The sequence below is a fragment of the Syngnathus floridae genome, chromosome 13 (assembly GCF_059516105.1).
Source record: "Syngnathus floridae isolate MCC-2025c chromosome 13, RoL_Sflo_1.0, whole genome shotgun sequence".
Classification (NCBI taxonomy): Eukaryota; Metazoa; Chordata; class Actinopteri; order Syngnathiformes; family Syngnathidae; genus Syngnathus; species Syngnathus floridae.
This window is the reverse complement of record NC_142425.1, coordinates 4,586,746-4,603,615: the sequence shown is the minus strand read 5'-3', so window position 1 is coordinate 4,603,615 and position 16,870 is coordinate 4,586,746. Positions and strand designations below refer to the sequence as shown.

General features: G+C 45.9%; 1 protein-coding gene across 4 annotated transcripts in view; it reads left to right on the top strand.

Annotated features, from left to right (window-relative positions):
* LOC148388226 (cadherin-2-like) overlaps positions 1-16,344 on the top strand; it is a 34,210-nt gene extending 17,866 nt beyond the window's left edge. For all 4 annotated transcript variants that reach the window (XM_088394730.1, XM_088394731.1, XM_088394732.1 and 1 more), the window contains 14 exons: positions 2,863-3,089; positions 5,335-5,532; positions 6,365-6,520; positions 9,449-9,593; positions 9,869-10,041; positions 10,509-10,646; positions 10,714-10,899; positions 10,967-11,220; positions 11,865-12,007; positions 12,654-12,893; positions 13,043-13,276; positions 13,589-13,728; positions 13,840-14,007; positions 14,919-16,344. In XM_088394730.1, the coding sequence (XP_088250856.1) occupies positions 2,863-3,089; positions 5,335-5,532; positions 6,365-6,520; positions 9,449-9,593; positions 9,869-10,041; positions 10,509-10,646; positions 10,714-10,899; positions 10,967-11,220; positions 11,865-12,007; positions 12,654-12,893; positions 13,043-13,276; positions 13,589-13,728; positions 13,840-14,007; positions 14,919-15,125 (2,609 nt within the window). In that variant the 3' untranslated portion in view covers positions 15,126-16,344. The remainder of the gene's footprint in view (positions 1-2,862; positions 3,090-5,334; positions 5,533-6,364; positions 6,521-9,448; positions 9,594-9,868; positions 10,042-10,508; positions 10,647-10,713; positions 10,900-10,966; positions 11,221-11,864; positions 12,008-12,653; positions 12,894-13,042; positions 13,277-13,588; positions 13,729-13,839; positions 14,008-14,918) is intronic.
* Positions 16,345-16,870: the final 526 nt, after the last annotated feature.

Below are 16,870 nucleotides of genomic sequence, written 5' to 3'. Positions count from 1 at the left end.
AAACGTGTGAACAGCAGGTAACGGCCTCGGCCTGTCCCGGCGCTAATTGCCGTCCGTTCATCTATCGGCCTGTGGCGCCGGGAGGCAGTGTGAATTGCTGCCCTGGCTTTTTTTGTTTCCCGTTTTGATGGATTTGACACGCTGCTTGGAGACTCCATCCTCCTGCCTGGGCGGTTGCCACGGAGACCGGGACGGTGCCAATAAAATGTTACACTTGGGTGGTGGTTGTTTCAGGAACAATTTCATGGTTGTTCCTGGTGCTCACAGATTGTTTATCAAAGCTTTTCATTTGGATTTCAAGCTCGTCTGTCGGTGGCTAGCAATCTTGGCGAGCACAGTAGCTAGCAGATGCTGTTAGCAGGCTAAAGCTAACAATGGGTGGAGGTGATTTGGCCTTAAAGTTGACTCGCAAATTTTTTCAGCACACTAGGAATGTTCAATATTATTTTTTTCACGCCGATACCAGTATGAGTATTCACTCTTTGTGTACTCGCCGATACAGTGTGCTTTTACTTCTCGTAATTTTGATATATAAAATTCTGCGCGAAGACCTTTGCAAATGATCATGCGCTAGCGTGTGAAATTACTGCAATATTGTGCCAACTGCTGCTGAGTAGGATTTTTTTATTTTACTTGTCTGGTATCGGCAGCCTCCTCAGGCACCCAATAACTTAAATTAATGCCGGTATTGGCCTGATTCTAGTAACTGGTATCGCTACTCACCCATCTCTAGTGAATACACCACAATACAATTTTCCCCTCTATTGTATGAGTTAATGTTCCAGATCACCCACACAATAAGTGAAAGCAATATAGAAATAAATCTCAGACATGTTATTACAGCATTTATATATGCATAATTTTTCAAAGCATGTTTTTCTCGGATGATTTAATTAATCGATGGAATAATCCATAGACTAATCGGTTCTCAAAATATTCAGCAATATTTTGAACACAGTAATATCCCCAGTTATAAGAGGGTGTGCACACTTGTGCAACCACATTTCCTCTGTTGGAGTTTTGACGACGATAATCAATGTGTAATTGAGTATTTTCCTCAGTGTTCATTGTGTGTAAAGGTGCAGCCTGTGAGAGAGAGGGAAGAGCGTCTTAATGAAATTCATGGCGAAAAAAAAAAGAAAAAAACATATTATCCACATTCCCGGGTGGCTGACAGTGCCAAGACGCAACCTCTGGCTGGGCTTCAAGACACACTTTATCTAGCACCAGCCAGCTGTCGCACACACGCCGCCAGCCTGAAAAGTTGAGCAGCGTTTGTGATTATTTAGCACAGGGAAAATTGTTTGGAAAAATTCACTAGTGAGGCTTTAATCCGGTTAAGTTCCTTTTGTTGACTTTTAATCTTTGCTCTTTGCGTGTGTGTGTGTGTGTGTGTGTGTGTGTGTGTGTGTGTGTGTTTATGTAAACGTGTGCATCTATTGTGCGCTAAGCCTATCACGGCCGACTACGGCGGGATTTGGCCTCCAAAATCCATCTTTACACATGGCCAATGTTCTGTGTACTCCCACCCCATCCCCCCCATCGGCGCTCAGAGCGGGCCTCGAAATCCCCCGTGGCCAAGGTCCGTGTCGGCGTGCCGCCAAACACGTCGAGGTGACTCTCGCTATGTTTGCTCGCCGCCCGTTTGTTGTGCCAGCTTGCTGTTGAAAGTGCGTTAACTGACACAATTCTTCAATTTGATCCAAGTGGGCCACTACTTAAAAGGAGGGATATGACGCCATTATTTTTGCATCATTTGAAAGTAGCAAATCGTCACCCAGCCTACCTTTAAAGTCATGGGCGGGCGAAGAAACTGTGCTGGGGCATTTAGTGTCATCTTGTTGGAATTTTTAAGCTTTTGGTAGAGCGTTACTTGCCTGTTCACTTACTACTTTTCTATTTCGTGGAGCTCAGGTGTTATTTTTAGTAACTTTTCAGACCCTTCTTTCTAAACGGACTGGCCTCAAAGTGTGAATACGCACAGATGAAACCCACTGGGTGATCTTGTTGTGCCGCAATGGTTGAAGACAAGTAAAGATGTCCTGTGAAAGGTTAGAAAAGAAAGCCATAAATTATTTGCCGTGCGTCCGAGGCTGCTTGTTTTTCTGTCCATGCGGGCGGTCCGAGCAATAACGACGAGCGACATCTCCTTTGTTCCGCTCCACTTTCTTTTTGCGCTCGCATGTGGAGCAGCGGTGTGTTAAATCTGACGGCGCGGCTGTTTTTCCACGCCGGCGTAGATAATAAGTGAGCATTTGCAGCCAGCAGGTCCGTGAAAAAAAGAGGGCGGAGCGGGACAGATGCACCGGCTTTCCAAGAACTGATGCATCATGGGAAATTGGACCGCCATTTTATGTCTTGTTTTTATCATGTGATGTAAAAAAGACTTTTTAATAGCTTGTAACACAAAATAATGTTAATGTAAAAATGGAAGCAGCTCTTGTTTTCACAGCCAAGTAGAGTGGGGGAGTATTTTTTAAAAATAGACGCGTGAAGGGAGTCTGCGACTGCAATTAAGGGTAAATCAGGTGCGGTGTAATGCGAGCATGGGCACCCCGCCCCGCTCTCTTGGCAGAACAAAGCTGACGGCGCTGACGTCTTGTTTTTGATTGGAGGATTAAATGGATTTACTTTCATCACTTTGAAGGGCTTGTTTAATTAGCACATCATACTGTGTGTCAGCTCATTTACGCTGTGCTGACATGCCACTGCTAAACCATCAAAGTCTTGTTTAGATAAAGAGGACATGACCTGCAGGTGGCGCTATGGGACATACACAGTGTATCGGGAAAATCTTCACTTTGTCTATTGTGTCAACCTAAGAGTGTTTTCACTGACCTCCGTCTCCCATCTTTTCCTCAGTGAGCTTCCACGATTGCGACGACAGCAGCGGCGGACGGAAGGTGCGGCTCAATACCGACAATGAGTCCAATTTCCACGTGAGCCAGGAGGGCGTGGTCTACACGGTGAATCGTGCGGGAGAAGGCGAGAAGGTAGCGGTGATATACGCTCGAGACTTTCACACCAGACAGATCTGGAAGACAAGAGTGCGCCTTCTCGTCCAGCCCTACATGGCGGGGAGTGGACAGGTGAGAGTGATTATTTTACTAAGTGGAGAATATCAACTCACTTTTCTTTTTAGAGCACTTTCAAAACAACCACAGCTGCATAAACCATGCTGTACGTAAAGTCAAAATCTGACTTAAAAAAAACAAATGGAGGACTGCTACATAACTACAGGCAGCAAATACTGTACGTTGAAAACAGTAGTGGGCCTAAAATTGAACCCTGTGGTACGCAATTCAACATTTGGGAAGAGTAGGCCTCAGAGCAACCAAGGCTAACTCAAAAAGTCCCGTTTGCCAAATTGGATTCAAAGCTGTCTGGAGTGCTACCAATGCCCACCTGGTGCTGCAAACAAGCCAACAGAATACAGCAAACACTGTAGTCAGGTCCATCAAAACAACACACAAATAGTCTCCAGTGTCATTAGTTATGATGCCAATAAAAACTAAAAACTCTTAAAACCTCCGTAAAGTTCGGTTCATCCCAAAAAGATTTCAGCTGAGAGTACGCACCTCTTTTTCCAGAATTATTGTTCAGGGAGGAGCTAAATGTAGCCTTGGTTGTTAGTGGAAGCTCTAAAGAGCCTTTGCCACATGCATTATTGCCCTGCAGAACTGAAATCATTTTTTAAGGGTAGAATTGTAAAATGTATCGTATGTCCTTATTATATGAAGTCAAATGGCCAAATCAGGATGCTGTATTTTCTCCCCCAAGGGTGGTATCAGTCATTTAACATGAACACTGCACACTTGTAAACATGCACACTACACTATAAAATCACAGCAGGCAGGCATTCGTTTGGAACAATGTTGATTGCCGCAGACAGCCAGCCATCTGTTCGTAGTTTGTTTTGCGCATAATGCTGTTAATAAGCGCACATTTAGCCCATCTTTGATTGTCTCCTCTCGTCTAAACGTGCCTTGGAAGCCATCCAGCAGTGTCAACTAAAAGTGCTTGCTTATATAGTATATATCGCTTTTAGTGGAGGTGAGAGACAAAAAGATAGAAATGGTTAGAATCGCCTGACCGTTTCCTATTAGCCATTTCATTATACAATACAGCATCATTTATACAGCGCATTTCACACCAGCTGGAGCTGTTAACAAAGCCCTTATACATATGACAATGGGACAACCACAAAGGCAGTCAACTGTAAAACAGTAAATTAAATCACAAGTTAATAGCAGCTAGCTGTTAGCGTCTGAGCCCCTGTTAACTTTAATCACTGCCGATAGCTATCCCTTCTGAACATTCTCTGTATCATCCTGACTGTATTTAATTGTGCTGCTTTGCATCAAAAAGTTTGCATTAACCTTTTTCCTGTCTTATTGATCAGTGGTGAAACAAAGCTAGCTAGCTACACCTCCGCTAACGTAGCGCCATAGCAGTGATGTAAAATCTTCATACCTCTTTCATCTTGCTGTGTGTGAGTAAAATATACAACACAATGACAAAATAGTTGACAAATATCAAAGTGGATCACTTTTTATTTTCCCACACTTTTTTGTGGCCTTAAATTGTAATTATCGCACATTCATGTTCCTTTCCCCTAGGAATGCGTTTTTCATGCTATTCAACAAACGATTTTACTTTTTATGCCCTTTTTATGAGGCTTTTATGATGGTTTATTCCCCAGACAACATTTAAGCCGGCCAGCGGCGCCTGAAAACGTCTGAGGTCAAGCGCTTTTTTTCTTTTTTCCTTTGTATTACAAGCCAGGGCGAAGCCTCAGGCGTCGCTTCTCGGCGTTGACCCGCCACCATGATGGAGCTGTGCGCTCATACACACATTCGCAAGCACACATGCACACGCACAGTGACAGGTGGCGGCCATTTATCAGAGGGGCAGTAATGAGGGCATTAATCCAAGCCAGTGCAATGAGAGCAGAAATACGTCCAGTACATTCAGTCACAGTGTGCGTATGTGTGTGTGTGCATCCGTGCTATAAGACAGTGTGTGTGTGTGTGTGTGTGTGTGTGTGTGTGTGTGCGCGCGTGTGTGTGTGTGTGTGTGTGTGTGTGTATGTGTGTGTGTGTGTGTGTGTGTGTGTGTGTGTGTGTGTGTGTGTGTGTGTGTGTGTGTGTGTGTGTGTGTGAGAGAGGCAGATATAGTGCTTGTGTGTGACAGTCACACAATGTGTGTGTGTGTGAAGAACAGCCTGTGTGCATGACAGACTACGTATATTCCAGTCAGCGTGTGTGCATGTTTGACAGTTTGCCTGTGTGTCCCATAGCGCGCGCAGTGACGCTTGTTTACCCTGTCTTGCAGGTGAAGCGTGGCGCCGCAACACTGAGTCAGCCCGAGTTGAAGACCAAGATGCTGTTTCCATGGCGCAGCAGCGGCAGAAGCAGCCCAGCGGTCGTCAGGGGCAACGGTGCTCTGCGGCGAGTCAAGAGGGACTGGGTCATCCCGCCCATCAACGTGCCCGAGAACTCGCGAGGACAGTTCCCCGAGGACCTTGTCAGAGTAAGGACGTGCCAGCTGACACCGCAAAAGTATTGCAACAGTAGCCTTCAAATATTAGAATGGCAAAAATTAATCTACATACATTGACAACTATTAACTGTTGGTGTTTTTATTTGTGGGGGCAGTGTTTGTTCACATAAAAAAATGGACACATCAGCATGGGAAAATCTTTTTCCCCCATACGAACAATTTAATGCAGTCTGACAGTTGCAGCGATCCGAAAGTAAAAGCTGGCCCTGAGGCGTGGCGCTTAACCCTTGCTCCGAGCCTACACGCCGCCGGGTCCGGTAGGCTAGACGTACATTTTCATTATTCTTCACCCTGTGAGGGAAAACATCCTCTTTAAGAAAAAAATGCAATATGAATTCTGACACATGAAAGCAATCCACTGTTGCCGTGGTAACCAACAGCGAGCCCTGGCGGACATTAAAGCTTGGATGGTACATTTCGAGCTGGGCTTCACTCATGCAGAAAAAATATAATTGTCCATGTTTATCTTACACACAGCTTGGCAAGACTCCGAGCGATCTTTGATCTCTGCGCGCTGTGCATCCCATCAGCCTCGCTCCAGCAGTTTGCTTAACCTCCAAATGCCGTGCGTAGCCCTCAATGCCATAGAAATGTAAAAATGGGCGGCCCTGGAAAAAATGATGAGGGCTGGCATGTAGCTTCACCTCATGGAGTATTTCCATGTTTTTATTTTAACACGACATCGTTTCAGGCGTGACTGCAAGTGGCCCCGGGGCCAAAAAGTTTAACAACCCCCGTTTTTGCGTCAGTCCATTCCTGTAAGACTCAAGCACTTCATCTGTCGCCCGCGTCTGTGCCGCAGATCCGATCGGACCGGGACAAGAGCTGGATGCTGCGCTACAGCGTGACGGGTCCCGGGGCCGACCAGCCGCCGACGGGCATCTTCATCATCAATCCCATCTCGGGTCAGCTGTCCGTCACCAAACCTCTCGACCGGGAGCACATCCCCAACTTTCATGTAAGTCCGCATGCATCCCAATATTAAGTTAGTGAGGACATTCTGTTGAAAAATTTTTAAATAAATAATTACCGTATTTTTCGAACTAAAAGTCGCTCCGGAATATAGGTCACATTAGCCATAAAATGCACAATAACGTGAAAAAAAAACATATATAAGTCGCTCCGGGGTATAAGTCGCATATTGGAGGAAATGTATTCGACAAAATCCAACACCAAGAACAGACATGAACGAGCAACAACAGGCTAAACAATAGGTATGCTAACGTGACATAAACACAAACGAAGAGCTGAGAACAGGCCTGACGTAACATTCAGAGTTATTCAAAACACTATTACATAAATAACATGTTTATAAAACCATTTGTGTCACTCCAATTCATAAAATCCATCGATCGTCCTTTGTCAACAATGGGTGCGCGCCGCTGATAGCGCTTGCACTTCAAAATATTCCACAGGCCCATATAACAATATATAAATTATATATCAAATAACTATTATATAATCAATAATATTATCAAACCATCTGTGTCACTCGAAATCATTAAATCCATCGATCAAATTCCTCGTCCTTTGTCAACAACGGCGCGCGTGCACCCTGACATCAGCCTCGTTGTTATTCCACAGATCTAGTATATAACTGTATTGTAGCGTTAACTAAGTACAAGGAAAGACGTGGGTTTGGTAAACGGCTCTTTATTTAACAAAACAAGAGTTCAACGAGCCAACAACTACTGAACTGTAACGATAAAAACATATACAAGTTGCTACACGAAATGAAATATATCAAATAACTATAACATAAATGGTTAAGCACCGGCGTCGACTTCCAGGCGTGTGGCGGCGTGGACTTCCATCCCCGGAGGTGGCACTTCCAGCCACGGAGGTGGAAGAGAGCTCCATAGAATAGGACCGGGCGTGCGTAAAAGCCATGTCCAAGCCCCATCCACCGCCCCCGGACAGCCACCCGGCCGAGCACCGGCCCCCGACTTCCATCCACGAAGGTGAAAGAGAGCTCCGTAGAGTAGGACCCGGCGTGCGTAAAAGCCATGTCCGAGCCCCATCCACCGTCCCCGGACAGCCACCCGACCGAGCACCGGCCCCCGACTTCCATCCACGGAGGTGAAAGAGAGCTCTGTAGAGTAGGACCGGGCGTGCGTAAAAGCCATAATAGTTTTTCAAACCTTCTGTGTCACTCCAAATCCTTAAATCCTTCAAACTCTTCGTCCTCCGTGTCACTTACAAACAAAGCTGCTAATGATGCTGGTAGTACGTGAGTCCCTTCATCGTCTTCATCATCCCGTGATCGAATCTTTGTCCTTTATGTCAACAACTGCAGCACCACGCTGCTGACGTCACTTGAAATTGAAATTACAGTAATCCCTTGCTACATCGCGGTTCGTTTATCGCGGTTTCACTTGTTTTTTTTTTAATTTCGAAAATTTATGAAAAAATTCACATATAAGTCGCTCTCAGTATAAGTCGCCCCCCCACCCAAACTATGAAAAAAAACGCGATTTATAGTCCAAAAAATACGGTAATTGGAATTGTAATTTGTATTAGTTAGAATAACTAGATTTGAACTTCAAATTATTTTCACAATTTTCACCATACTCTTAACAGTTTGGGTTTATCCGGTACTTTAACAATATTATTATAGTACTTCTTGTTTTTGTTCTTCTTACAAATTTAGAGTCAAACAAAATACAGTCCTGCCATCTTGTGGACAACATTGGAATAACACCCAAAATAAACTTGGCTTCCTAGCGGACCAAAATAAATTCTCTCTCATGGTTGGAGATAAAAAAAAAAGATGAAGACGAAGTTCTCCTAAAGCTCAAGTCTGACGACGTCATGCGCAAATCACGCGCCTCTCCGAGAGACGAGCGTAACCTTTTGATGGGAAGCTGCGCGGTGGAGTGCAAATGTGGAGTCGCAGCAGGCACATTTGCATTTAAGCCGCTCCAGCCATGAATATTCATGCAGCTGGATGGAGTTGTCAGAAAGTGCCAGCCGAGATGGGGCGCCATCTTTATTCATGAGGGAGAGGAAGCCCTAAACGAATTACTGGCTGAGGGTCGCGGGCCAACCAAACGCTTTAGTCATCATATTTGGCCTTTTTTTATTTCATTTATTTATTTATTTGCCAAACGCAGTCATCTTTCTCCTGCGCCACGCTGACAACTACAAAGCAGGCGAAGACTGGCCAGCTAGGCATCTAATTGGCCCGATGCTGAGAGTCAAGCATTCGCACGGCTGTTTTGGACCTCTTTGATGCCGATGCTGGGAGACAAGCGTGCAGGGTCATGCTGATGCATGTTTTTCTGCTTAGAAAAAAATAACAGCCGCAGATTTACATCAAGCATCACGGTAAACATGAATAGAACTGCATGTCATTTACGGGAGATTATTACAGCAGCGCGAGGTGCCCAATATAAATTATGTTACTGATCGCGAGCAGAGGACTGCTCGGCAAAGCAGAAATCACGGCAAAGCAACTTTCCACATTCAAATGAATGGAAAAGATGGGAATCTGTTCCAGCCTCCCAAAATGAAAGAAAAAAACAATGAATGACTGAATGAGTGAATGAATGAATGAATGAATGAATGAATGAATGAATGAATGAATGAATGAATGAATGAATGAATGAATGAATGAATAAATAAATGGATAAATCAATAAATAAGAATTGTATAAATAAATAAAATTTGGATAAACAAATAAATGAAAAATAAAATGCAAGGCAACATAGCTCGTTTTATATACAAGCTGCAGTACAAAACTACAAAACATGATTTAAATGTGCCGTTTTAAAAAGAGGGTTACAAACTTTTCTCGAGGGTCAAAGAAAAAAAATGTACACGAGCAAAATGGGAGCTCACAGAGCCGCTGATGCTAAACGTAGCCTTGTGTGCGTGTTGTGCACAGTTGCGCGCCCACGCCGTGGACTTGAACGGCAACCAGGTGGAGACGCCTGTGGAGATTCACATCAACGTCATCGACCAGAACGACAACCGGCCTGAGTTCACACACACCGTCTTCAATGGCTCTGTGCCGGAGGGCTCCAAGCCAGGTACACACACACACGCGTGCGAGCACACACACACGTACACACACACGCGCACACATACACACGTTTCTGCTCATACTCATTGCCAAGTAGTTTTGTGGTCGTCATGTAGTCGTTTCAAATGTTTCAAAGATTCTTTGTAATTATTCATATTTTAACTTAATGAGATTGTATTTCCAGTTCTGACAAAGTAAGTCAGATTCTCCCGTTTTATCTGATTCAGATCATTTTATTTCCTACCTTTTTTTTTTCTAAACACACTTTCTTCCTCCCCACAGGGACCTTTGTGATGACCGTGACGGCTGTGGACAAGGATGATCCCAAAACGGCCAACGGGATGCTGCGATACAAGATCCTGACTCAGAGTCCCCAAAGCCCATCCTCCAACATGTTCACTATTAACAACAAGACTGGTGACATCATCACCGTGGCAGCAGGCCTGGACCGCGAGGTGTGTGAGTGTGTGTGTTGGGGTAGGTAGGGGTGGGGGGGCGAGCGTCGGCCATATGGAGCGTCCGCCTGTCAGCGTCTGTCTGGCCCGCAGTGCTTCCCGCAGCGCTAAAACAGATTGGGCCTTTTTTTAGTCATAATCCAACACGAGTCGAGCCGGCAAAATGTTGTCATCGTTCCGGCGGGCACGCCATTTGTCATTTGCATGCTGGCCGGGAGCCATCCAAAAGATGGAGACTGTGGTCGTCTGGCAATAAGTCACTTCATGACAGCTCAGGTGTGATACCTGAGGAATAGGATTCAAAATCAGAGGGGGGTGATTGGCGTGAGCCACATCTTGACGCCAATCGTCTCGCCTTGTGATTGGCATGAAGGAGTCTCGTCATGCCTTTGGATTTGGTGGCATTGAATTGGACTTGAATCACATGGTACCGCATCTCATCAAGCCCACTTGTGTTTGTTTTCCAGAAAGTGTCTCAGTACACACTGATCATCCAGGCCACCGACATGGAGGGCAACCCCACCTACGGCCTTTCCAACACCGCCACCACCATTATCAGGATCACCGACGTCAACGACAACCCACCCGAATTCACCACCGACGCGGTACGCCCCTCCCGTCTTCCTACGGGACCCGTTTCCTCCGCTAACGTGGCCCGCACGTCTATCGCAGTTTTTCGGCGAGGTCCACGAGAACCTGGTGAATGTGATCGTGACCAACCTGACAGTGACGGACAAGGACCAGCCACACTCTTTGGCTTGGAACGCCGTCTACCGCATCGTCAGCGGAGACCCCACCGGGCGCTTCTCCATCCCTACCGATCCGGCCACCAACGAAGGGCTCCTCACTGTGGTCAAGGTGAGAGCCCCCCGAGCAACTGCTCTGGGTCGCGCGGCGCTGATTTCTATCACACCTTCCTCTCCAGCCCATCGACTTTGAGCTGACTCGCTCATTCGTGCTGAACGTGGAGGCGGAAAACGAGGCACCGCTGGCCCGCGGCATCCACCCGCAGCGCCAGTCCACAGCCACCGTCTCCATCCGGATCCTGGACCTGAACGAGAGCCCCGAGTTCAGCCCCAATCCCAAAGCCATCAAGCTGGATGAGGGCATGCCCGCTGGCTCCATGCTTGCCACTTTTACGGCGCAGGACCCCGACCGTTTCATGAGGCAGACCATCCGGTGAGAATCTCGGCTTGTGTTTTTTTTTTTTTTTTTGGGTGCTCCATTGGGTCGCTGTTCTTTGGTCTTGATGTTTTACTGTCAGGTTTGATGTGTTAGTTTGTGCTTTTGCAGTCGAGTTGTGGTTCTCGAGTGTGTTCTATATTCCCATTTCGTGACATCAAATTGGCCTGAATAAATCCGTCCGTCGTGGAGCTTTCACGCTCTCATATCTCGTCAAAGTTTTGCCTCCCGGCGGAGATAAGATCCTCTTAACTTTTTTTTCTGCCAATGTGATTTGGAAAGAAAAAAATTGAAATAAAACCCAGACCGGCAGTTTTGCCAGTAGGACGTCTGCTCCGGCCGAGTGTTTGCTACAAAATGGAGCGCTCCTGTCTTTGTTGCCTAGCAACAGCCAATGGGAGGCTGGCAAAAGGCACACAAACACTCATCATAGTCGCTGCGTAATGCCTCGAAGGCTAAGGAAGCTTTGTGTCTGTTCCAAGTACGCATAGTTAGTTTGACAGTAAACTCCAACGGTGAGTTGCAGTAAACAGGTTAAAGCTTCTTTTTAAAGCATGTGAAAATTTGCCGAGTGCTGACTCATTGATCAGAAAGTCGAGTCGAGTCAAGCCAACGGATCATGTGCAACCTTCTCCCACCAGGTACTCAAAGATGTTCGACCCCGCCAATTGGCTGGAGATCGACCCGGTCAACGGGCGCATCTCCACCATCGCCATCCTGGACCGCGAATCGCCTTACGTCAAGAACAACCTGTACAACGTCACCTTCATGGCCGCTGACAACGGTGAGACAACCAAAAGAACCACAACGTTAACACACGAGGATGAAGTGACCTGATGATTGTTTAACCAACAACATTGACGTTGATAACATTAGTTGTGTTGTGTTAGCATATTAAGCTAACAGCAGTGTAGCATTAGTATATGGGGCTAATGCGTACCAGTCATTTTCATGTTGATGGTTGCCGCGTTTATTCGACCGTGCAGACGACAATGCTGCTTTAACTCACTCTGCAATGCTATGGTGTCATTTTTCCTGTTCCTGGCGCCGTCGTGTTGGTCTCATCCGCCCTCCGGAGACAACAGTTCTTTAGTGTCCATTGCCTACAATACTTGCTTTTATTCCAGAGGTTCCCAAATTCCTCCTCTGGTTCTGCTTATAATCGTTCTTTCTCGTCAGAGAAAAAAACAATTGTCTGTTGAAATTGGAAAATGGCCGAAGAGGAATGGAATGTCACAGCTGTGCTTCTTCTCTCAGTGCCCGGAAATGCCAAATGACCAGCTTCACGAAATGCTGTGTGCGTGTATGTCTTGAATGTGTATGTCTTGAATGTGTGTGTGTGTGTGTGTGTGTGTGTGTGTGTGTGTGTGTGTGTGTGTGTGTGTGTGTGTGTGTGTGTGCACGTCTTGCATATTTCGTTGTGCGTGCAGGTGTGCCCCCTGCCAGTGGTACGGGCACCCTTCAATTGTACCTGATGGACATCAACGACAACGCGCCACACGTCTTCCCACCGGAGGTGGAGATGTGCGAGAGGCCCGAGGCCAGCGGCCGTGGCGTCAACATCACTGCTATCGACCCTGACCAAGGTTCCAACGCCGGGCCCTTTGCGTTTGAGCTGCCCACCCGCCCGTCAGATGTGCGACGCAACTGGACGCTCAGCAGACTCAGTGGTAAGTCATCAAGACTGTCTTTACAAAAAAAGTGTTTTGGTGACAAAACATGAATCTCCATCATGTCAAAATCATCATTATGTGGTAAACAAAACTGCTTTTCATGAAAGAAGTGGAACTCACAAGCACGTTGGTCTTTGCCCCGGCAGGTGAGCATGCTCAGCTGCGTCTGCGTGCCGACCCGCTGGCACTCGGCGTCTACGTGGTGGCCATCAGGATCACCGACTCAGGCAACCCGCCCATGTCCAACGCGTCGTACCTGCGCGTCAAGGTGTGCCGCTGCGACCGCCACGGCGACTGCGTGGACATGCAGCGCGTCATGGCCGCCGGGCTGGGCATGGGCGCTGTCATCGGCATCCTCATCTGCATCATCGTGCTGCTCGGTAAAATTGACAAACTCGACTTGAACTTCAAGCCTGGATTGAGTTTCAAATTAGGGTTTAAAACTAACGTTGATCATGTATACTCGGGCTTTTTTGTAAAAAACTTTAAGTTACCTCTTATCCCTAACTCTAAAAATGACCATGTGTATAAGTCTTTTTTTTTTTTTTAATATAAATCTTCTTTTATTTCAAATCTGTAACACAAGAAAATGTTTAAAAAAGTGAAGCTTCCACTATTGGACAATTGAGCAACTGGGGCGCAAATAAGAGAAATCACGTCGATTTAACACAATCGATTTGATGCTTGTTTAGTGTTGGTGCTGCTGTTGGGCGTGTGGATGAAAAGGCGTGATAAAGAGCGGCAGGCCAAGCAGCTTCTCATCGACCCCGAGGATGACGTGCGCGACAACATCCTCAAATACGACGAGGAAGGCGGCGGCGAGGAGGACCAGGTATTCGTTTGTAGTCCAATGGATACATTGGTTTTGAATGTGATTTTTATTTTTTACTTTTAATTTCTATCGCACATTATTGCATTTCAAACTTTCAACGTGCTTCTTCAGGACTATGACCTGAGCCAGCTGCAGCAGCCTGACTCGGTGGGGGAGGGAGAGTGCGGCGCCAAGGTCGGCATCAGACGTCTGGACGAGAGGCCGCTTCATCACGACCACCGCTACCCGCTCAGGTCCGCCGCGCCGCATCCCGGAGACATCGGCGACTTCATCCATGAGGTACGTGCCAGCGTGCGCAAAACACCCTCCGCGGCTTTCAGCCGAGGCTCGATTAGGTTTGAAACAACCAGTTGGGTTTGAAACTGTGTTTCCGAGATGAGATTCTGTGGTCTTTTGTGGTCGCGGGTGTGCTGGAGCCAATCCCAGTGGATTGCTAATTATTTTTAAACTCTTGTCACTAAAGAGAAGCCAAATGTAACTGCAACGTCGCATTTTTATTCATTCAAACGGCCTGAACCGATCTCACGACACGTGGCCGCGCCGACGGTGCATCATCAATCAGTCCATCGCTCAGAGCTGGTTTGAATGTGTGTGCGTGTTCATTGGTGAATGTGTGTCTGTGTGTGTTTATATGTGTAGAGGTTACGCTTCTTAATCTGCGGAATCCAAACAGGCAGCGTCTGTCCGGCTTGACCCAAATCCTCTCCACTGCGTAATCTGGCATTCTTGCACAGCGCCCTCTGCTGTCCATCTACTGCAACACACACAAATCATATAACACACACACACAGTCAGCATGCTGTCCGTCTACTGCAACATACACACAACACATAACACACACACAGTCAGACTTGACACATTTCTTATATGTTGGAATGGAAAGTTATTGCAACTCACTAAGAAATTGTACAGAAGAAGCAGCCTGAAAGGAGTTCTCCAACAAATTTCCATTCCACTGGGTTGTGACGGGTCTTCTTCGGGGAGGGTTAACAAGGTCAGCCAGTTCGCTCACTTGTCAGACCGCGTGAAAGGGTCCACACAGGTCATGAGAGAGGCTTGAAATGCTGCCCTAATTGTACCGGGCTGGCTCGGCGAAAAGTGTGGAGGGAGGAGAATCGGTTTCCTGTCTGGGTTGTGCAGGAGATTTTTTGGGGTTGAACTTTTCTTATTTTTGCACGCCTGAATTTCAGGGCTTGAAGGCGGCGGACAACGACCCGACGGCGCCGCCATACGACTCGCTGCTGGTGTTCGACTATGAAGGCGGCGGCTCAACGGCTGGATCGCTCAGCAGCCTGCACTCGGCCTCCAGCTGCGCCGACCAGGACTACGACTACCTCGGCGACTGGGGGCCCAGGTTCCGCAAGTTGGCCGACCTCTACGGCGGCTGCGACGATTGAAGGTTGGACCGCGCCCGAACCGACCCCGACCGGGAGGGACGCTCTCACTGGGGACGCTTTTTGGTGTGAGGCAAAGAGGCGCCAGGTGGCGGCGGCGCAGACTTCCACTTGAATCTCACAAGAACACTGAGGTCAAACGTGCCTTTCTGTACATTCATTTTGGCTTGCGCTGGTTCTAATCGGTCGATTTGGAGCAGGGGTACCAAAGTGCAGCCCACGGCTCACTGGTGGCCCGCCCTCAACCATCAAGTCATCAAGAGTCGTGTAATTAATTCAGCTGTTTTTTTTTTTCAATGTCCTCAATAATAATTTGTTTATTGTAAATAGTGGGATACGTACTGGCAAAATAATAGTTAAATATTTATTAAATTGAATAATTGGTTCATTCATTGTTTTTACAAGGGTAAAAAATCAAATGAATTTATTTTTAATTTTCCCCCTTTTTTCATTTCTTTATTTCAAATTCATTTCTTGTTATAAGTAAACAATTTTACGCACTTACACATTGAAATAAACTATTACATTAACTATAAATTCTAAAAACTGCGGTAAAACTTGTCAACTTTGTTTAAGAATTAAATTAATAAATTACAAAAACAGTTCAATAAAATATCTTTAAAATGTCAGCATTTGTTGATATTGAGAAAAAAATATTTTTCAATATTAACTTAAATTGCATTTTCAATCTAGCGATATTAATCCAACGATAATTTGTAAAGTGTTTGATTGAAAATGAAGTTAAATCATTTCATGAACTTTTTTTTAACACCAATCAGTTTGTTGGTGGCAAAGACAAAGCGAAACACTGGACTTAAAGTGTCACTGCCGATGTGTGCGGTGGCTCCAAATTTGTCATTACATTTGTCATTTGTCAAATCATCATTGTTATTTTATTTTGGGCGAGAAGACATGTACAGTAAACGCCAACCTCTTTTAGTCGTTCACAAAGTATAACTTATGCAGCCATTGGCCACCAGAGGGAGCCGTCGGCTCTGTAGCGCACAAGTTAGCCAACGGCGGACGGACGCTGAAGCGAAGCTTTGCTTTTTTTTTGTCATGGCTTCGTTGCTGTCTTCTCACTATAAACTGTACAGATCGAACTTTTTGCTTTTTGTTATTTCTCTCTGGTTGTTGGATAGCTATCGCAACCCTTGTACATGTTCTTTGGATTACACATTAAAATGTTTTTGCATGTTTACAGCTTTTCACCGTGACCAAACTGCGTTTATTTTTGCTCATGCAAAATTTTACACTGAATGAATTTAAATTCATAATTTAGATTTCAGTCATCCATCAATTATTGAGAACCTTTATTTAAAGGGACGCTGTACGATTTAGTGATATAAACTCTCCACTCGCTACTACAGTAATGCATTTATCACTGCCTGACACGCCCAGTCGCCCAATTTGTCGGAAACCAAGATGAGAAAGCTCTTTTAAGCAAGTGTTCAGTGTTCCGGTGGAGCATTTACTTTGAAGTTCCAGACACAAGTGGCGTGTCGTTGCTTGAACAAAACTTCGGGTGGCTCTACCTATTAAACGTCGACCGAAATTCCAATGTTTTTCTTATGTGTTAAGCGCATCAAAACGAGAGGAACATGATATATATATATATATTGTGTATGTTTGGGCACGATTCAACACGTACATGTTCTTCCAGTGTGCCTTGAACGCATTGCTGATGCGCTGATAACGTCACGCTGCGTTCAAGCCACATGAAAAGTACGAAAGTTATCTTGGACCAA